The following is a 22540-nucleotide window of genomic DNA, read 5'->3' as shown; positions in this document are numbered from 1 at the left end:
TATCAGATAAAATAGACTTTAAAACAAAGGCTGTAAAAAGAGACAAAGATGGTCACTACCTAATGATCAAAGGATCAATCCAAGAAGAAGATATAACAATTATAAATATATATGCACCCAACACGGGAGCACCGCAATATGTAAGACAAATGCTAACAAGTATGAAAGGAGAAATTAACAATAACACAATAATAGTGGGAGACTTTAATACCCCACTCACACCTATGGCTAGATCAACTAAACAGAAAATTAACAAGGAAACACAAACGTTAAACGATACAATAGACCAGTTAGACCTAACTGATATCTATAGGACATTTCATCCCAAAACAATGAATTTCACCTTTTTCTCAAGCGCACATGGAACCTTCTCCAGGATAGATCACATCCTGGGCCATAAATCTAGCGTTGGTAAATTCAAAAAAATGGAAATCATTCCAAGCATCTTTTCTGACCACAATGCAGTAAGATTAGATCTCAATTACAGGAGAAAAACTATTAAAAATTCCAACATGTGGAGGCTGAACAACACGCTGCTGAATAACCAACAAATCACAGAAGAAATCAAAAAAGAAATCAAAATTTGCATAGAAACTAATGAAAATGAAAACACAACAACTCAAAACCTGTAGGACACTTTAAAAGCAGTCCTAAGGGGAAAGTTCATAGCAATACAGGCATTCCTAAAGAAACAAGAAAAAAGTCAAATAAATAACCTAACCCTACACCTAAAGCAACTAGAAAAGGAAGAAATGAAGAACCCCAGGGTTAGTAGAAGGAAAGAAATCTTAAAAATTAGGGCAGAAATAAATGCAAAAGAAACAAAAGAGACCATAGCAAAAATCAACAAAGCCAAAAGCTGGTTCTTTGAAAGGATAAATAAAATTGACAAACCATTAGCCAGACTCATCAAGAAACAAAGGGAGAAAAATCAAATCAATAAAATTAGAAATGAAAATGGAGAGATCACAACAGACAACACAGAAATACAAAGGATCATAAGAGACTACTATCAACAATTATATGCCAATAAAATGGACAACGTGGAAGAAATGGACAAATTCTTAGAAAAGTACAACTTTCCAAAACTGGACCAGGAAGAAATAGAAAATCTTAACAGACCCATCACAAGCACGGAAATTGAAACTGTAATCAAAAATCTTCCAGCAAACAAAAGCCCAGGTCCAGACAGCTTCACAGCTGAATTCTACCAAAAATTTAGAGAAGAGCTAACACCTATCCTGCTCAAACTCTTCCAGAAAATTGCAGAGGAAGGTAAACTTCCAAACTCATTCTGTGAGGCCACCATCACCCTAATACCAAAACCTGACAAAGATCCCACAAAAAAAGAAAACTACAGGCCAATATCACTGATGAACATAGATGCAAAAATCCTTCACAAAATTCTAGCAATCAGAATCCAACAACACATTAAAAGATCATACACCATGACCAAGTGGGCTTTATCCCAGGGATGCAAGGATTCTTCAATATCCGCAAATCAATCAATGTTATACACCACATTAACAAATTGAAAAACAAAACTATATGATTATCTCAATAGATGCAGAGAAAGCCTTTGACAAAATTCAACATCCATTTATGATAAGAACTCTCCAGAAAGCAGGAATAGAAGGAACATACCTCAACATAATAAAAGCTATATATGACAAACCCTCAGCAAACATTATCCTCAATGGTGAAAAATTGAAAGCATTTCCTCTAAAGTCAGGAACAAGACAAGGGTGCCCACATTCACCATTACTATTCAACATAGTTTTGGAAGTTTTGGCCACAGCAATCAGAGCAGAAAAGAAATAAAAGGAGTCCAAATTGGAAAAGAAGAAGTAAAACTCTCACTGTTTGCAGATGACATGATCCTTTACATAGAAAACCCTAAAGACTCCACCAGAAAATTACTAGAACTAATCAATGATTATAGTAAAGTTGCAGGATATAAAATCAACACACAGAAATCCCTTGCATTCCTATACACCAATAATGAGAAAACTGAAAGAGAAATTAAGGAAACAATTCCATTCACCATTGCAACGGAAAGAATAAAATACTTAGGAATATATCTACCTAAAGAAACTAAAGACCTATATATAGAAAACTATAAAACCCTGGTGAAAGAAATCAAAGAGGACACTAATAGATGGAGAAATATACCATGTTCATGGATTGGAAGAATCAATATAGTGAAAATGAGTATACTACCCAAAGCAATTTATAGATTCAATGCAATCCCTATCAAGCTACCAACGGTATTCTTCACAGAGCTAGAACAAATAATTTCACAATTTGTATGGAAATACAAAAAACCTCGAATAGCCAAGGTGATCTTGAGAAAGAAGAATGGAACTGGAGGAATCAACCTACCTGACTTCAGACTCTATTACAAAGCCACAGTTATCAAGACAGTTTGGTACTGGCACAAGGACAGAAATATTGATCAATGGAACAAAATAGAAAGCCCAGAGATAAATCCACGTACATATGGACACCTTATCTTTGACAAAGGAGGCAAGAATATACAATGGATTAAAGACAATCTCTTTAACAAGTGGTGCTGGGAAAACTGGTCAATCACTTGTAAAAGAATGAAACTAGAACACTTTCTAACACCATACATAAAAATAAACTCAAAATGGATTAAAGATCTCAACGTAAGACCAGAAACTATAAAACTCCTAGAGGAGAACATAGGCAAAACACTCTCCGACATACATCACAGCAGGATCCTCTATGACCCACCTCCCAGAATATTAGAAATAAAAGCAAAAATAAACAAATGGGACCTAATTAACCTTAAAAGCTTCTGCACATCAAAGGAAACTATTAGCAAGGTGAAAAGGCAGCCTTCAGAATGGGAGAAAATAATAGCAAATGAAGCAACGGACAAACAACTAATCTCAAAATATACAAGCAACTCCTACAGCTCAACTCCAGAAAATAAATGGACCCAATCAAAAAATGGGCCAAAGAACTAAATAGACATTTCTCTAAAGAAGACATACAGATGGCTAACAAACACATGAAAAGATGCTCAACATCACTCATTATCAGAGAAATGCAAATCAAAACCACTATGAGGTACCATTTCACGCCAGTCAGAATGGCTGCGATCCAAAAGTCTACAAGCAATAAATGCTGGAGAGGGTGTGGAGAAAAGGGAACTCTCTTACACTGTTGGTGGGAATGCAAACTAGTACAGCCACTATGGAGAACAGTGTGGAGATTCCTTAAAAAACTGGAAATAGAACTGCCTTATGATCCAGCAATCCCACTGCTGAGCATACACACTGAGGAAACCAGAAGGGAAAGAGACATGTGTACCCCAATGTTCATCGCAGCACTGTTTATAATAGCCAGGACATGGAAGCAACCTAGATGTCCATCAGCAGATGAATGGATAAGAAAGCTGTGGTACATATACACAATGGAGTATTACTCAGCTTTAAAAAGAATACATTTGAATCAATTCTAATGAGGTGGATGAAACTGGAACCTATTATACAGAGTGAAGTAAGTCAGAAAGAAAAACACCAATACAGTATACTAACACATATATATGGAATTTAGAAAGATGGTAACAATAACCCTGTGTACGAGACAGCAAAAGAGACACCGATGTATAGATCGGTCTTATGGACTCTGTGGGAGAGGGAGAGGGTGGGGAGATTTGGGAGAATAGCATTGAAACATGTATAATATCATGTAGGAAACGAGTCGCCAGTCCAGGTTTGATGCACGGTACTGGATGCTTGGGGCTGGTGCACTGGGACGACCCAGAGGGAGGGTAAGGGAAGGGAGGAGGGAGGTGGGTTCAGGATGGGGAACGCGGGTATACCTGTGGTGGATTCATTTCGATATTTGGTAAAACTAATACAATATTGTAAAGTTTAAAAATAAAATAAAATTAAAAAAAAAAAGAAAGCATCACTACGAACAAGGTGATGGAATTTCAGTTGAGCTATTTCAAATCCTGAAAGATAATGCTGTGAAAGTGCTGCACTCAATATGCCAGCAAATTTGGAAAACTCAGCAGTGGTCACAGGACTGGAAAAGGTCAGTTTTCATTCCAATCCCAAAGAAAGGCAATGCCAAAGAATGCTCAGATGACCGCACAATTGCACTCATCTCACATGCTAGTAAAGTAATGCTCAAAATTCTCCAAGCCAGGCTTTAGTAGTACGTGAACTGTGAACTTCCAGATGTTGAAGCTGGTTTTAGAAAAGGCAGAGGAACCAGAGATCAAATTGCCAACATCTGCTGGATCATCAAAAAAGCAAGAGAGTTCCAGAAAAACATCTATTTCTGCTTTATTGACTATGCCAAAGCCTTTGACTGTGTGGATCACAATAAACTGGAAAATTCTGAAAGAGATAGGAATACCAGATCACCTGACCTGCCTCTTGAGAAGCCTATATGCAGGTCAGGAAGCAACAGTTAGAACTGAACATGGACCAACAGACTGGTTCCAGATAGGAAAATGAGTACATCAAGGCTGTATATTGTCACCCTGCTTATTTAACTTCTATGCAGAGTACATCATGAGAAACGCTGGGCTGGAAGAAGCACAAGCTGGAATCAAGATTTTTGGGAGAAATATCAATCACCTCAGATATACAGATGACACCACTCTTATGGCAGAAAGTGAAGAGGAACTAAAAATCCTCTTAATGAAAGTGAAAGAGGAGAGTGAAAAGTTGGCTTAAAGCTCAACATTCAGAAAACGAAGATCATGGCATCTGGTCCCAGCACTTCATGGGAAATAGATGGGGAAACAGTGGAAACAGTGTCAGACTTTAGTTTTTTGGGCTCCAACACCACTGCAGATGGTGACTGCAGCCATGAAACTAAAAGATGCTTACTCCTTGGAAGGAAAGTTATGACCAACCTAGACAGCATATTAAAAAGCAGAGACATTACTTTGCCAACAAAGGTCCGTCTAGTCAAGTCTGTGGTTTTTCCAGTGGTCATGTATGGATGTGAGAGTTGGACTGTGAAGAAAGCTAAGTGCTGAAGAATTGATGCTTTTGAACTGTGGTGTTGGAGAAGACTCTTGTGAGTCCCTTGGACTGCAAGAAGATCCAACCAGTCAATCCTAAAAGAGGTCAGTCCTGGGTGTTCATTGGAAGGCCTGATGTTGAAGCTGAAACTCCAGTACTTTGGCCACCTCATGCGAAGAGTTGACTCATTGGAAAAGACCCTGATGCTGGGAGGGATTGGGGGCAGGAGAAGGGGACGACAGAGGATGAAATGGTTGGATGGCATCACTGACTCAATGGACACGAGTTTGGGTAAACTCTGGGAGTTGGTGATGGACAGGGAGGCCTGGTGTGCTGTGATTCATGGGGTTGCAAAGATTCGGACATGACTGAGCGACTGAACTGAACTGAACTGAATAATGGGCAATGTTGAGCATCTTTTCATGTATTTGTTTGCTATCTGTATGTCTTCTTTGGAAAAATGTCTGTTTAGGTTTTCCCCCACGTTTTGATTGGGTTATTTGCTTTTCTCTTATTGAGTTTTATGAACTACTTGTATATTTTGGAAATTAATCCTTTGTCAGTTGTTTCATTTGCTATTACTCTCTGTCATTCTGAGGGTTGTCTTTTCAGCTTGCTTATAGTTTCCTTTGCTGTGCAAAAGCTTTTAAGTTTACTCAGGTCCCACTTGTTTACTTTTGTTTTATTTTTGTTACTCTAGGAGTTGGGTCATAGAGGATCCTTCTTTATGTCATCGAGTGTTCTGCCTATGTTTTCCTCTAAGAGTTTTTACTTTCTGGTCTTATACTTAGGTCTTTAATCCATTTTGAGTTTATCTTTGTGTATGGTGTTAGGAAGTGTTCTAATTTCATTCTTTTACATGTAGCTGTCCAGTTTTCCCAGCACCATTTACTAAAGAGGCTGTCTCTGCCCCATGGTATATTCTTATCTCCTTTGTCAAAAATAAGATACCCATAGGTGCATGCATGGGTTTATTTATGGGCTTTCTATCTTGTTCCATTGGTCTATATTTCTGTTTTTGTGCCAGTACCATACTGTCTTGATGATTGTAGCTTTGTAGTATAATCTGAAGTCAGGAAGGTTGATTCCTCTAGCTCCATTCTTCTTTCTCAAGACTGCTTTGCCTATTCAGGCCTTTTGTGTTTCCATATGAATTGTGAATTTTTTTGTTCTAGTTCTGTGAAAAATGCCAATGGTAATTTGATAGGGATCACACTGAGTCTGTAGATTGCATGAGACAAATGAATCTATGAAACAGAAACAGACTCATGGACTGAGTACAGACTTGTGGTTGCCCAGGTAGAGGATTTTGGGGGAGGGATCGAGTGGGAGGTTAGACTTAGCAGATGTAAGCTTCTATATAGAGAGTGGATAAACAACAAGGTCCTACTATATAGCACAGAGACCTATATGCAATATCCTATGATAAACCATAATGGAAGAGAATATTTAAAAAGGATGCACATATATGTATAACTGAATCCCTTTGCCATACAGCAGAAATTAACACAACATTGAAAATCAACTATACTTGAGTTTAAAAATAAAAAACAACAAGAAAAGTGAAGTGCTGTGTCTACAACTTAATTTTTTTAAGACAATGAGTTAATTCTAAGTAGTTCAAGAAAAGAAGAACACAAATGAGACACATTATTGAGGGAGAGGGCTTTCGAAGCACTTTCAACTTTTCTGAAGGCTTTAAATTATTCAAAATAAGATTGGGAGGAGAAGTTAAGCATCCTAGGCTACTCTGATGTGAGCCAAACACAAGGCACACTGGGCAAGAGGACCCCTCCTGTCCCATCCAGCCTGCTGACTGAGGCTCCTGTTGGGGCAGGGTCCTGGCAGTGTGGCATTGTTTCACAGTGACCCCTAGAGGTGCTGTGCACTCAGGGTAGACTGAGTTTGGCCCTTGGCCAAACTGTCAAGTTCATGAACAAAGAAGAGAAGCCCATCCAATTACCCTATCTCTCTTGCCCCAAATTATACAGAGTGCAGTGCATCTGGTCAGCCCTCTGACCTAAGGGTCAGTCCCTGGAGGTGGGGCTCCTATGCTATCACATGATAGATCATCTCCATGACAACAACCAGCACGGCAGGCCAGATGGACAGGCTGGGCATGGACACAGAAAAGAGCAGGGGTCCCAAGGCTGACGTGAGGCCACCCCTCACCAGCCCCACCAGAATGACTTAGAGAACCAATCAAGGAGGAAATTGAGGGTTCATAGAAAGGAAGGGCAGAAAAGGTGGATGTGGGAGTGAGCAGGGAACAGAAGAGCAGACCCTGGGGTTGGGACAGGTCATGTTGACACCAGTGACAGACATGGACTCAGAAGGATGAGGCCAGGGAACACGAGGGAATGCTCACGGTCACTCCTAGAACAGGGCTGCAGGCTGAGCCCGGCTCCACAGGAAGCCATTTCCTTAAGATCAGACTCTGCCTCTCCTGTTGGGCTCTATTCTAAGCCCTTGGCCACTTGTGTAAGGTCCTCCTTGTCACACATGATACTGGTCAAACAGTCTCAATCCACAGACCAAAGAGCCTGAAGTCTTGAAATAAAGAAGTGACTGGTAGTACAGTGGTTAAGAAGTCACCTTCCAAGGCAGTGGGTGTGCATTCAGCCCCTGGTTGGGAGCTAAGATTCCACATGCCTCATGGCCAAAAACCCCTCTGCCCTTGGGGACACATGCCAGATAAGTCAAGCTATTTTTAAAATTGAGAAAGAATAATAACATTTGTATCAAAACAATTTTTCCCTCAGAGTTTTCTGCATGGCAGCCTTCACCTCCTTATTCCTCAAGCTGTAGATCAGGGGGTTCAGCATGGGGATCACTGTGGTGTAGAACACGGAGGCCATGTTCTCCTGGGCCAGGGAACTGGCCGTGGAGGGTTTCAAGTACATGAAGGCGGTTGTTCCATAGAAAATCCCCACAGCTGCAAAGTGGGAGCTGCAGGTGCTGAAGGCTTTGGACCTTCCCTCTGTGGTGCTGATGTGGAGGATACTGGACAGGATGAAGGCATAGGAAATTAGGACTGTTAAGCTAGTAACTACAATGTTGAATCCAGCCAAAAAGAAGACTGTCATCTCAACGTCATAGGTGCTAGAGCAGGAAAGTTTCATGAGGGGGAGGATGTCACAGAAGTAATGACTGATGAGGTGTTCACAATAGGGCAGTTTCAACATGAGGCCAGTCTCTATGGTTGAGCCAATGAGCCCCATGATATAGACCCCAGCCACCAGCAGGGAGCAGACTCGATGAGACATGATGATGTTGTAAAGCAAAGGTCTGCAGATGGCAACATAGCGGTCATAGGCCATCATGGTAAGCATGTAACATTCAGCAATGACAAACACCAGGAAGAAGTAGAGCTGGGCCATGCATCCTGCATAGGAGATGGTGTTCTTTCCTGACACAAAGTTCACCAGCATCTTAGGGGTAATGACAGAGGAGTAGCAGAGATCCACAAAGGACAGGTTGCTGAGGAAGTAGTACATGGGGGTGTGAAGCTGAGCGTTCAGACAAATCAGTGTTATCATGCCCAGGTTCCCTACCATGGTGACAGAGTAGATCCCAAGGAAGAGGAAGAAGAGAGGGAGCTGGAGCTCTGGTCGATTTGTTAAACCTCCGAGAATGAACTCTGTCACTGTAGAGTGATTTTCTGCAGCCATTCTCCTTGGGGGACCTGTGTGATGAGAGAAGAATTGCATGAAAGGCTGCTTCTTGCACTGCTTGGTGAAGCTAGTTTTGAGAATCTGGGCCAGTTGTGTGATCCTGATGTCTTTCCTGATGAATATTCCCTCATCCTGCTGTTTGTTTTGGGAGGAAGACAAGACCCTGAGTATTTCAAAGATGAGCCCAAAAGGGGGCAAGATCTGGAGCTGCTGTCACTTTCGTGGTTCTGAAACAGCCTAGCACAGTGGGTCTTAAAGTGCAGTTCCTGGGCCAGCATCATTGGCATTACATGAAGATGTTAGAGATGCAGATTCTCAGGCCTCTCCCCAGACCTACCAAGTCAGGAACTCTGAGATGGGGCCCAGTGATCTGTGTACCACACTGTCTCCAGATGAGGCTGAAGAAGGTTCAAGTTTGCGACTCTCAATCCTGTAGGTAATAAGCACTAGAGTTAATATCAGAGATATATTTTGTTTCAGAAATGAAATTCTATCATTTATGCAAGTCCTAAATATTGACTGAATGTGAACATCCAGTAACTGATCTCAGATTGATGAAGTGTCAGGGGGATATGGTAGTTACAACAGAATTATTGAGTTTCAAGTCAATTTCTGTGTCTGAAAGATGAAGAGATGAGTGATAACAATCTCTAAGGTGGTTGTAGAAATAATATGGGATGATGCAGTTAGAATCTTTTTTTCAAGATGCCATTTCTTACACAAATGTGAGCTGTCGGTAGATGTCTGGAATGTTTTCCTAGTGTTTCACTGGCCTCAGGCCCTACGGCAGTGGTACTCAACATTGGCTGTACATTATAATCACCTGCAACATTTAAAAAGGGTTGATATCTATGTTCCACCCAGAGAGATTCTAGTTAATTAATCTCTGGTGAAGCCTGGGCCCTGACATATAGGTTATTCCAGGGTAAATGCTCACCATCTTTTTTTTTTTTTTTTTTAGTACTTGTTGTCTTTTATTTATTTATTTATTTTTTAAATTTTATTTATTTTTAAACTTTACAATATTGTATTAGTTTTGCCAAATATCGAAATGGATCCGCCACAGGTATACATGTGTTCCCCATCCTGAACCCTCCTCCCTCCTCCCTCCCCATACCATCCCTCTGGGTCGTCCCAGTGCACCAGCCCCAAGCATCCAGTATCGTGCATCAAACCTGGACTGGCAACTTGTTTCATACATGATATTATACATGTTTCAATGCCATTCTCCCAAATCTTCCCACCCTCTCCCTCTCCAACCTTATGATCCAGCAATCCCACTGCTGGGCATACCGGCTACTTTTATTATTGTTCTTGTTTTCATTTTTTGATCATGATATCAAACCATCATCTCCCTGATGACAAAGTACTTAAGCTATAGACATGTCCTAAGAAGCTTGGATCATCATTGCTGGATATGATACCTATAGATATCCCTTCTCTGACAGGTATTCATTAAGTTAAAGCCTTAAACTTGCACTATTTTAATTGGTTACTTATACAGTTACTACCTTTTGTATACTGCTCTTCAGAAGTCATTCTCATTAACTCCTCTGAAGAATACTGCATATGAGGAGAAATGTGTTAAGAGTAGAATTTTCATTTGCATGTTTATATGGAGAAAACTGAAGTGCCAGACACTAAGCGACTTTCCAGAGACTTTCTAATTATGAAGAACTTGAAACTGAAACTGCTTTCTTCTGATCATGAACTCTTCCCTTTGCCCAAGAGTGTAGCCTTACAAATCCATGCATCTGGAGGTCTAAGCAATGTTTTGATTGAATGTGTTTTATCCTTGATGTCTTATATGGTGCATAGCATATAAAAAGGGGAAAGCTATATTATTTTCCTCTTCTGTAGGAATCAGAAGCTCTAAAATTTAAGTAAGTTATCAATAGGCATAAAAGTAGGAAGACACAGAACTGGGTCTAACTAAACCTTAGGACTTCTGTCTACCAGTTTGTTATTTGTCCACTAAACTATGTTACGTTGTTCTAGATTATCATCTTTGCAGTACTTTATTATTATTTAGTGAAGTTAACTTACTGAATTTTTGGACAAAGATGATAAATTTTATGGCTAATTTAAGATGCATTAAAGAAAAATTATCAGGACTTCCCTGGTGGTCCAGTGGTTAAGAATCTGTCTGCCAGCGCAGGCAACATGAGTTTGATCCCTGGTCTGGGAAGATCCCACATGCCACAGAGCAACTAAGCCCGTGCGCCACAACTACTAAGCTTGAGTTCTGCAGCTACTGAAGCCTGTGCCCTAGATCCCGTGCTTTGCAACAAGATCAGCCACTGTCATGAGAAGCCCGTGCACAGAACTAGAGAGCAGCTTTTACTTGACGCGACTAGAGGAAGCCTTGTGCAACTCCAAGGACCCAGTGCAGGCAAAAATAAATAAACTAATTCATTAATTTAAGAAATAAAAAGAAATATTACCAAGCCAGTATATGTGCATTGCAGAAAATCAGGAATACAAATAAGCAAAAATAAAATAATCTTCCGGCTCCTTGGAGACAAGCAATAGTCATTACTATTGTTTTAGGTGTTTTTCAATGTTTCAGTGCATATATGCATCCCCGATTCAATGGACATGAACTTGGACAAACTCTGGGAGATGATGAGGGACAGGGAGCCCTGGCAGCTGAAGTCCATGGGTTTGCCAAGAGTCGGACACGACTTGGTGACTGAATATCTACAAAAATATGTTATCTAGGTGTCTCTGGTGGCTCAGATGGTAAAGTATCTGCTTGCAATGCAGGAGACCGAGGGTTCCATCCCTGGGTTGGGAAGATCTCCTGGAGATGGGCGTGGCAACTGACTCCAACATTCTTGCCTGGAGAATCTCATGGACAAAGGAGCCTGGTTGCTACAGTCTGCAGGGTCCCAAGAGTCCAACATGACTGAGTATGTCAATTCACTTTCACTTATGTATCTATATGTGTATAAGCATACATGTATTTTAAATAATCTTTGTAATCTGCTTTTTTATGTATTACTTTATAATGTACTGTCTCATTCCTATAATAATACTAACGTCAGCACTAACTATATATTTTTTTCTAGTGTAAAAATCCTTAATTATATTAATAGTATGAAGACAAGAAAATCTGAATTGCACTATAAACTCTACATGTTAAATTACTGATGGTTAAATTGCTAACTTTATAATAATTGCTATCAGAGGTAACTAAGATTTTTTGAGTATTATTTCTGTTAATTGTAAAAAAGAAAAAAATTCTTGCAGGGAGCAACAATAGATTAAAAATATCTTACAAATTCCCTTCTACTCAAATTCTGCCTCTTAAAACTTAAGAAACATAGACAATCCACCTAGAATATACCATTGCCAGAAATCACAGGGCCGTACAGAGTGAACAGTATTTACTTCGTGAGGGAGGTGCAGATGGGAAAATCCTAGACAGCATTGACTTAATTATTGATTCCCACAATCATCTAACAATATAAAATAGGAAAACATGACCCCATATTTGATATCAGTCACTACAGTTCCTACCTCCAGTTCTACCAGACCATCAGAGGCTCAGGATTGCTGCCCACAAGAACACAGCACACAGAGAAAAACCACCCGGAGATGAAGGTAAACACAGGGTTGGAGATAGCCTGCATCAGACACAGGAGGTGATGAAAGAAATATTTTTCTCATAGAATTGTTTAAATTGTAATTAAATACCTCTATCGATCTACAGCTGTACACAGTTTCCTGGAAGTATTTGGAAATGCCTCAATTTTGACAGTTAGGAAATCAATATTGGTAGATGAGAGGACCGTATAGATTTACATCTAATCCTAAAGTTACTCAAACGGGCCAGCATCATCATGAAAAAAGGGTCCATGAGGTTGGGAGATGTGTGGGTGTGTTTATATGTATATGAGCAGAACTTCTCCTGGGAGGCAGTCACTTCAGAGACTGGGCCCTTCGCAAAGGACAATTAGAGTTTTGATTAACACTTGGGTTGTGAATTATGTTCTTGGGTCTCAAGTGTGTTAATTTTCCTTTTATTGGGGAAGTCAACTTGCTGTTTGAGAAACTACAGTCTAATGCCTCCTTTCAAGTAATTTAGCATCAATGAGTCCATCACCATCCACAGTATCATCATTACAAGCAGCGCCACCAGCCCCACAACCCCCGCGGTTATTATTATCAACAACGTCAGTCACTGTCATTATGGTTGTTCCTCATCATTAGTTATTCACAATCACGCATAATCAATTATGATTAAAAGGTTATTTGAAAGGATTTAAAGAATAGAGTTGACTGTTTTAATAAAACTGTGTAATTTCACTAAAGGAATGTTAATTCATAAGCAGTGCTAAACTTGTCACCTTGATGTTGGACCTGTAGATTGACTGTGTAGAATGGGAGGAGGTTGAGGGCATAAGAAGGTAGATTTGTAAGAATTCTTCACTTGTATATTCTCATTCATAAGGAAAATATGCTGATAAGAATGTGCCCTTTTCAAGACTACATTCAGCAATATATTATCTGTGAAAATGCTGCTAGTGAAGATTTTTAAATTAAACTTTTTCTTTTGAGTTAATTGTAGATTCACATAGGGGTACAAGAAATAATAGAGAGTGATCCTGTGTGCCCTTTAGCAGTTTCCCCCAAGGGGAACAATTTGAAAAGTTATAATACAATATCACACCCAGGATGTCCTTGGAATTTGCCAAGCAAGAATACTGATGTGGGTAGCCATTCCCTTCTCCAGGGGATCTTCCTGACCTGGGGATCGAGCCCTCATCTTCCACATTGCAGGAAGATTCTTTTCCCTCTGAGCCACCAGGGGCTCTTGATCTTCTTCAGATCTCCCCATTTTTATTTATACTCATTTGTGTGTATGTAAACTAACCTCAAAGCAATTTTATCACATGCACAGATTGTGTATCCATCACCACAGTTCATATAGAAGTGTTTACCTCACCTTCATTTTCTAATTTTCAAAATAATAATTTAGTTTGTGATTATCTACCAAAGAAAGCTAGTTATTTTTCTTTAGTATCTTTATATTCTTCCTAATTTAACCATATTTTATGTGTGTTTCAGTTCATTGCAATCATTGTCGTTATATAGCTTAACATTTTCTTGCCTGGAGAATCCCATGGGTAGAGAAGCCTGGCTACACTGCATGGGTTGCAAAGAGTCAGACCCAACTGGGTGACTAATACTTTCACTATGTACCCACTAGAGGTGCTAACACTTGAAAATGGGACAATATCGTTTTGTTGAGAATGCAGAGCAAGTGCTTCTCCTTGCTTCTTATACAGTACTTCTTATACAGTGCTACTCCACTTCTTATACAGTGCTAATGGAAAATAAAATCAAACAACTTCTTTGTAGGATTGGTTGGTAGTTTCTTTTAAACTTGCCTATGGCCAAACAATTCTTAGGTATTTATCTAAGGTAAATGAAAACAGAGGTTCAGAAAGAGTTCTGTACATGAATTCTTATATATCCTTTATTCACAGTAACTCAAACGGGAAACTACCAACTGTCCATCAACAGGTAAGAAACAATTTGTGGATATATAGAAGCAATGGATTACTACTAATAAAAAAGAAATATATTATTGATACACGCAACAATATGAAAGACCTCAAAAGCATTGTGCTGGGCAAAACATATCAGACACCGTAGGGTCCGTATTGTGTACTCTGATCAGGGAAAACTAATCAATTGTTATAGAAAGTAAGTCAGTGGCTGTGTGAATTTAAGGATAGAGGGGAGATTCCATACTTTGGAGTTTTGACTTAGCCCCATTTCTTTTATTTGTAAAAGATATGTATGTGTATAATATATATATATGTATGTGTGTGTATATATATATATATATATAATCTCACATTCTGTGATTATGGATTGATTTTGGGTGTTAAGATGCACTCTTTTTTTTTTTTTTTTAAAGGACCCATTTTACTGTAGTATAATTGACATAATGTGCACAGTATTATTAGTCTGAGACAAGCAGACACCAGTGAGGGCTTCCCAGGTGGCTCTAGTGGGAAAGGACCTGCCTGCCAATGCAGGAGACGTAAGACATGGTGTCTAACTGTTGCAAATTGTAATTGAAAGAAGGCATATAACGCATTTAGAAGAGTTGTGTGGCTCAGAGTAGATGTCCCAAACATGGTAGTGGCTAGCATTATTATTACTGTGACTAAGAAATTCATAGAAAGGGATGAGGTAGAAGTTCTTGGGCAGGAATAAGTAGGGAGGAGTGGAAAAGAGGAGAGGAGGAAGTCCAGGTGAGAAAGACTCTGGGCTTCACTTCCTGGTCACTCTGAGATCCACCTCTCTCTGCCTTGTGTATTTCCAAGTGGAAAAAAACTAGGAAGTGGGTTGAGAAATATTTTCTGCGTAGAAGAAGATTAAACAGTGAATGACTCTCAAACTCAGCCAAAATTTAATTTATTGAAAGGTAGTTGATTTACAATATTATATTTGTTTCAGATGGACCACATTTTTATAGGTGACTCTGTTTAAAGTAACTATATATTAGTGGCCATGCTTATTTATTTTATGCATAGTAGTTATATGCTTAATCCCCTGGCTCTCTTCTCCCCCACCACCCCAAGTAATCACTCTTTTTTCTCTATCTGTGAGTCTGTGAAACTTGAAAAAAAATTATATTGAATTACAATTTAGCTAGTAGAGTTTACCAAAGGACTCAGGATAGAGAAAAGGCTTCTGAAATTAGGAAAATAAAGATAATATCAGCTGGTTTTAAATAGAGATGAGAGAAGAGAGAGGGCAAGAAGGAGGAGGTAAGAAGGCAGGAGAAGTCACCCAGCCATGCAGAGAAGGGACTGTTTCCTTTCTCTGGTGGGCAAGGATTCAGAGGGTTTCCCTCTGGGATTCATAAGAACTTATTCTTAAATTTGAGCAAGAACGATGACATGCGCCTGAAAATAATTTTCCCCTTGGAGTTTTCTGGGTGGCCACATTTACCTCCTTAAACCTCAAGCTGTAGATCAGGAGGTTCAGTATGGGGACCCCTGTGGTGTAAAACCCTGAGGCCATGTTCTCTTGGGCCAGGGAACTGGCTGTGGAGGGTTTTAAGTACATGAAGGCAATAATTCCATAGAAAATCCCCATGGCTGCAAAGTGGGAGCTGCAAGTGCTGAAGGCTTTGGACCTTCCCTCTGTGGTGCTGCTGTGGAGGATACTGGACAGGATGAAGGCACAGGAAATTAGCCCTGTTAGGTTTAGGATTTTATTTTATCATGATTGTGCCCCTCCTACTGTTTCTTTGCAGCTTCTCCTTTGTCTCTGGATGAGGGGTATCTTTTTTTGGAGAGTTCCAGTGTATTCCTGCCAATGGTTGTTGAACAACTTATTTTCTCCCATAGTTATCTAATATCATAAAATAGTAAAACATGAGCCTATAGTTGATATTAGTCATTACAATTACTACTCCAGTTCTAGCAGACCATCAGAGGCTTAGGATTGCTGCCCATAAGAACGTGGGACACAAGAAAAAACCCTTACCTTAGAGATGAAGGTAAACATGATTGCAAACAGCTTGTATTAGAAACAAGTGTTCATGAAAGAAATGTTTTTCTCACACAGTTGCTTTAAATTGTAATCAAATAACTGTGCTGATGAAAAGTGGAACATGCTCTCATGGAAATTTTAGGATATGCCTCGGTTTCAACAGTCAGGAAATAAATCATAGGAAGTGAGAAGACCACACAGGCTTATGAAGTGGAATATGGTCACTGAGATGGGGAGACTTGGAGACCTGTTTAAATATGTGGGTATATGGATAAAGGTTCTCCTGAGATGGAGTCACTTCGGAGACTGGAGTCCTTAGAAAAAGAGCAATTAGGACCCTGGTTTTTGTGTTTTTGTGTCCTAAGTGTCCCAAGGATGTTAATTTTCCTTTTACTGGGGAAGTCAACTTGCTTCTTGAGAAACTATAATCTAATGCATCCTTTCAAATATTTTACAGCCACAAATCCATCATCATCATCATTAACATCAACATCACCACTTCCACCAGCATCACCACAAACACCCACAACCATCTTGGTCATTACCATCGACACCATCATCAGTCACTACCAGTATTACAGCTTTTACTTATCATTAGTTATTCACTGTATGGATGTGAGAGTTGGACTATAAAGAAAGTTGAGTGCTGAAGAACTGATACTTTTGAGGTGTGGTGTTGGAGAAGACTCTTGAGAGTCCCTTGGACTGCAAGGAGATCCAACCAGTCCATCCTAAAGGAGATCAGTCCTGGGTGTTCATTGGAGGGACTGATTTTGAAGCTGAAACTCCAATACTTTGGCCACCTGATGTGAAGAGCTGACTCATTTGAAAAGACCCTGATGCTGGCCAAGATTGAGGGCGGGAGAAGAAGGGGACGACAGAAGATGAGATGGTTGGATGGCATCACTGGCTCAATGGACATGAGTTTGGGTAAACTCCGTGAGTTGGTGATGGACAGGGAGGCCTGGGGTACTGCGGTTCATGGGGTTTCAAAGAGTCGGACACGACTGAGCAACTGAATTGAACTGATTAGGCATATCAGCTAGGCTTTAAGTTTTTATTTTAAAGTGTCTTCAAACAGATGCAAATGTTAATAAAAACTTATAATTTCAGTGAAGCAATGCCAGTTTATAAGGAATGCTGAAGTTTTCACTTTGCTCCCGGACCTTTAGATGAGTAGTGTTTGAATTACAGGAGTTTGAAGGGCATAAGAAGGTCAGCTTTTAAGAACTCTTCATGAACATTTTGTCCTTCATAAGGGAAATATGTTTAAAAGAATATGTACTTTTCAAGAACACATTCATGAAAATGTTGCTAATCCAGATTGTAAATTAAAGTTTTTCTCGAGAAAATTGTACGGTATTTTCACATGGAGGTACAAGAAATAATATATTGATAGCTGCTATGTATCCTTTAAATAGTTAACCCAGTGGTAACATTTTACACAATTATAGTACAATATCACATGTGGAATATTCCATGTTGCCATAGAGGGTCCACCAAACTCTGATTTCCTCTGTTTTATTTGTCCTCATTTCTAAATGTACTTGAAAGAAATTTTATCACATGCACAGATTGAGTATTCACCAACACAGTTCATATAAAAACACTAGAGTCACCTTCACTTCAAAATAATAATTGGTGTCTTACACTCCAAAGATGAATTATTTTTCTTTAGTATCTCTATAGTCTCATTAATTTAATCATACTTTATGCATTTCACTCAATTGCATTTATCCTCATTTTATTGCTCAAAATTTTCTCTCTTTGGTCTGAGGAATTCTCTTCAGTTTGCTTCTAGAGTCTTTTGGACACAGTGCTATTAGTCTCTAATATTAACTCTTATCTGATATGACAAGGTGTTCTGAGCTCCTCTCATCAATTCCATTCTTCAGACCAGAAATCAACCATGTCTTTAAGAGAGTCATTTTCTTTTAGTGGTGAAATGGTGCCTCAAGGTCAGAAGTGGATTCCTACAGGGTCTCATTGCTTCTGGGTTAGTCCCTGTTTCCATTTCTTTAAGAAAGAACTAAAAAAATCTATATACCATGGTTCTTAATTTTATGAGGATATGTTTTGATATTCATTCTTCATTTTTTTAGGTATGATTTTTTTCAAAACTTCATTTCAAATATCTAATTCACAGTAAGCAAATTTCCTTGCATTACTGTTTTCACTGTTCTCTCCTGTGCTTTGGTTTTCTCCTTTGTGGCTCCTACTCACAATAGATTAGATGTTCACTGCTGTTGGAAAATTACTAAACCATTTCTTAGTAAAATCTTTTGGCAGTTTCTTATGAACTTGTGTATGGTCAAACAATTCCAGTGCTAGATATGCATCCAAGCTAAATGAAAAAATATGATTATAAAGAGTTCTTTACGTGGATGCTTGTCTCTGCTTTATTCATCAGCCCAAACTGGAAATAACCAACTTTCCAGCAAGAGGTGAGGAAACAAATTTGTGGATATATTCAGGTAATGGATGACTAGCAACCAACAAAAAGTGTAGTTTTGAGGCACACAAAACTATGGATATAAAAAACGGCTCTTCTCCAGAGATCCTGTGCACTAAACCCTCGGAGGCCCAGGTCAGGTGTACCTGCCTGTCCAAGGGGCACAGGACAGGGAAGGTCAGGACACAGGGGAGCTTGGATTAATATTGGCAGGAACATGTCTCTCTGCTCCTCTCCCCCACAAAGAGTGGTAGAGCAACAAGTCTCATTCTTGCTCTGAACTTCAGGATCTCATAGAAGTAGGACATGCTGGTGAACACCCCCAGGGCACGTCCACTCTTTGTCTTCTAGAAGGTACTCAGCCTGTGGGAGAGCAGGCTCTCCAAAGAGCTCCCAAACTGGGTTGGGAGATCTCTGGGTTGCTCTTGACTTAAGACATGCTTTGTAATCATGTCTGTTTCCTTGTGACCCCACGGACTGTTGTCCTCCAGGCTCCCCTGTCCCTGGGATTCTTCAGACAAGAATACTGGAGTCGGTGGCCATTTCCTCATCCAAGTGATCTTTCCAACCCAGGGATCAAACCCAAGTCTCCTGTATTGGCAGGTGGATTCTTTACCACTGAGCTGTCTGGGAAGCCCTTTCCCCTTAATACACCAACCAAAAGAAACTGGAAGGGGGAAAAAAAACAAGTTTAAATACATGAGTATTTTGTAGAGGAAAAGGAAAGGCCATTTCCACTTCACTAGTAAGATGATACAGGGGCCTGTGACCTCTCACAGGGAGTGAGAACAGTGCTTCCCAGTTTGGAATGCCCTCCTCCCCAGGAAAAGTTGTTAGAGTACATAGTTGGGAATGGCTCTTTCCATATGCATTCTACCCTTGTTCTACTCCGGTAAAAAGCTGAAAATTACATATCCCAACGTCCCCTATAGCTAGAGCCATAGATATGAATTGGTTCCCACTAATTTTTAAATGCATTTTTGGTGAGATTTGAAGGTGGAAGTGAGGTGGTTCTCACTCTTTAGTGTACATTGGAATCACCAGGAGATCTATTGCAGCACAGATTACTGAACCCCACCCGGTAACTTTGTAGGTGTGGAGCAGGGATCCCAAATTTGCGTCTCTATCAAGCTTCCAGGTGATGTTAGAACCCAAGGTTCAGCTGTTAACTGATTTTTTATTTTTAAAATTTTTATTTATTTATTTATTTTTTTACTTTACAATATTGTATCGGTTTTGCCATACATCAACATGCATCTGCCACGGGTGTACACGCGTTCCCCATTCTGAACCCCCCTCCCACCTCCCTACCTATCCCATCCCTCTGGGTCATCCCAGTGCACCAGCCCCAAGCTTCCTGTATCCTGCATTGAACCTGGACTGGCAATTCATTTCTTATATGATATTATACATGTTTTAATGCCATTCTCCCAAATCATCCCCCCATTCCCTCTCCCACAGAGTCCAAAAGACTGTTCTACACATCTGTGTCTCTTTTGTTGTCTCACATACAAGGCTGTTGTTACCATCTTTCTAAATTTCATATATATGGAAATAGAACTGCCATATGACCCAGCAATCCCATTGCTGGGCATACACACTGAGGAAACCAGAATTGAAAGAGATACGTGCACCCCAATGTTCATTGCAGCACTGTTTATAATAGCCAGGACATGGAAGCAACCTAGATGTCCATCAGCATATGCATGGATAATAAAGCTGTGTTTACTGATTTTTGAGTGGCTTTTATGAGAAGTTTTATTTGTGGTGGCGGTGGTCACAGTAGCAGCAGGGAGTTACATTAATTCTGAAGTCACTTTGGGGGCATCCTCAACTTTTCTTTAGTCTAAATCAGCTCTAACAAAATCATTCACTGTATTTATTCCCTTTTGCTGCAGAAAAGTAGAGTTATATGTGTTTCTCATTATAAATCACTGATAAAACAGAATACCAAAAAATCGCTAGACATGAGAAAATGTTATACATCCATTGCGCTGTGTCAGGCTGCTGAGTCTGAAACACGTATGCTTGATATTGTTACAAAGAAAGGGGCATAGGGGGAAAGTTTGTCCTATTGCCACTGGATTTACTGAGCAACGTTGGCAGTAGATCTCTGTGCTAATTAAGCAGAAAGCGATTTGGCAGCAATTTATAATCTGGATGACCAATCATCCTGGTTTGTCTAGATCTGAGTGGTTTCCCCAGGTGGGGCTTCCAGTGTGAAACATGGTGAAGTGCCAGGAAACCTGGTGAGCTGGTCATTCTAATGTTTCCTTATTTATTCTGAAAAAGTTGCCTATAAATGTGAGGAGACTAGGGCAGATGATAAACGGTGGCGATCTGAGGAACTGATTTTAGGAGGCATTTGAAATTGGAAGAGCACAATTCGGGCAGGTGTGATTGACTGTTCAAAGGAGGTGCCAGGTTAAAACAAAGGGGACATTTGAGAGACAAGAGTGTGGGCTCCAAAGTCACTTAGACGTGGGCTTGATTCCAGTGTCTTTGTTCACCAGATGTGTGACTTCAGCAAGTGACTAAACTGCATTTCCACAGTGAAATGGGGTAAAGAGTAGTATCTAACTGTGTGAGGTATAATTGAAGTAATGCATATAAAGTATTAGAAGAGTTTCAGAGCTCAGGTAAACGTTGAAAAACATGTTAGTGGCTGACTTCATTATCATTGTTACTTACTCAGTTACATGAAGGGATCAAGTAGGAGTCCTTATAGAGAGACCATTAGAGAGAAGTGAAGGAGAGAAGATGAAGATGTCTAGATGAGGAAGGTTCTGGACATCACTTGCTGGAGACTTTCATTCTACCTCTCTCTGCCTTTGTACCCTGAAGTGCAAAAAGTAGATTGTAAATTAAGTAATAATTAATAAAAATGTGAATTCCAAACTCACTGTTGAAAGTTTAATGTTTTATTGAGGTGTAATTGATATACAATATTATACTAGTTTTGGATATAGAACATACTTATTCAATATTATTTATAGTATACTCCATTTACAGTTAGAGAGCTGTAACTTCACTCACAGTAAAAGAAGTGACTCATTGGAAAAGACTCTGATGCTGGGAAAGATTGAAGACAGGAGGAGAAGGGGATGACAGAGGATAACACGGTTGGATGTAATCACAGAGACGATGGACATGAGTTTGAGCAAGCTCCAGGAGTTGGTGATGGACAGGGAAGCCTGGCATGCTGCAGTCCATGGGGTCACAAAGACTCGGACACAATTGAATGACTGAACTGAACTTACAGTTAAGGAGACATAAGAGATGTGTGTTTGATCCCTGCATCAGAAAGATCATCTAGGGGAGGAAATGGCAACCCTCTCTAATATTCTTGCCTGGCAAACCCCATGGAGAGAGGAACCTGGAGGGCTACAGTCCATATGGTTACAAGGAGTTGGTCATGACTGAAGCGACTTAGCATGTAGAGTTACTAAGAAATAATGGCTATATTTCCGTGTGTTGTACATTACATCCCTGTTGCCTATTCGTTTTATATAGAGTGGTCTGTGTCTCTCAATCCCCTCCTCTTACCTTGCCCATCCCTGCTTTCCTCTACTCAATGGTAAACACTACTTTCTCTATGTGTGAGTCTGTGAATGTTTAAAGCTTTGTTAAAATCCAATTAAGATAGTGGGAATTATTAAGGGAATAAGGATATAGCATATGCTTCCCAAATGAGGGAAAAGATGAAGAAATCAGAGGAAAGGTTAGATGGGAAGGAAGAGGCAAGGAGGCAGGCGCAGTGTCCCAGCCATCCAGAGAAGGGACTGCTTCTCATCCCGGATATGCAAGTATTCTTAGGGCTTCCCTCTGGAATTCATAACAACTTACTTTTTTTTTTTTTTAACAACTTACTTTTAAAA

The 22540-nt window shown here is 39.8% G+C and overlaps 1 protein-coding gene across 1 annotated transcript; it reads right to left on the bottom strand.

Annotated features, from left to right (window-relative positions):
- Window positions 1–7756: 7756 nt before the first annotated feature.
- Window positions 7757–8686, bottom strand: LOC102270716 (olfactory receptor 8A1). The gene has a single exon (XM_005903934.2). The coding sequence runs from the start codon at window positions 8684–8686 to the stop codon at window positions 7757–7759; it is 930 nt and encodes a 309-aa protein (XP_005903996.2).
- Window positions 8687–22540: the final 13854 nt, after the last annotated feature.

Source organism: Bos mutus, chromosome 29 (assembly GCF_027580195.1).
Source record: "Bos mutus isolate GX-2022 chromosome 29, NWIPB_WYAK_1.1, whole genome shotgun sequence".
In the NCBI taxonomy this organism is placed as follows: Eukaryota; Metazoa; Chordata; class Mammalia; order Artiodactyla; family Bovidae; genus Bos; species Bos mutus.
The sequence above is the reverse complement of the archived record's forward strand: the minus strand, read 5'-3'. Positions and strand labels throughout refer to the sequence as shown.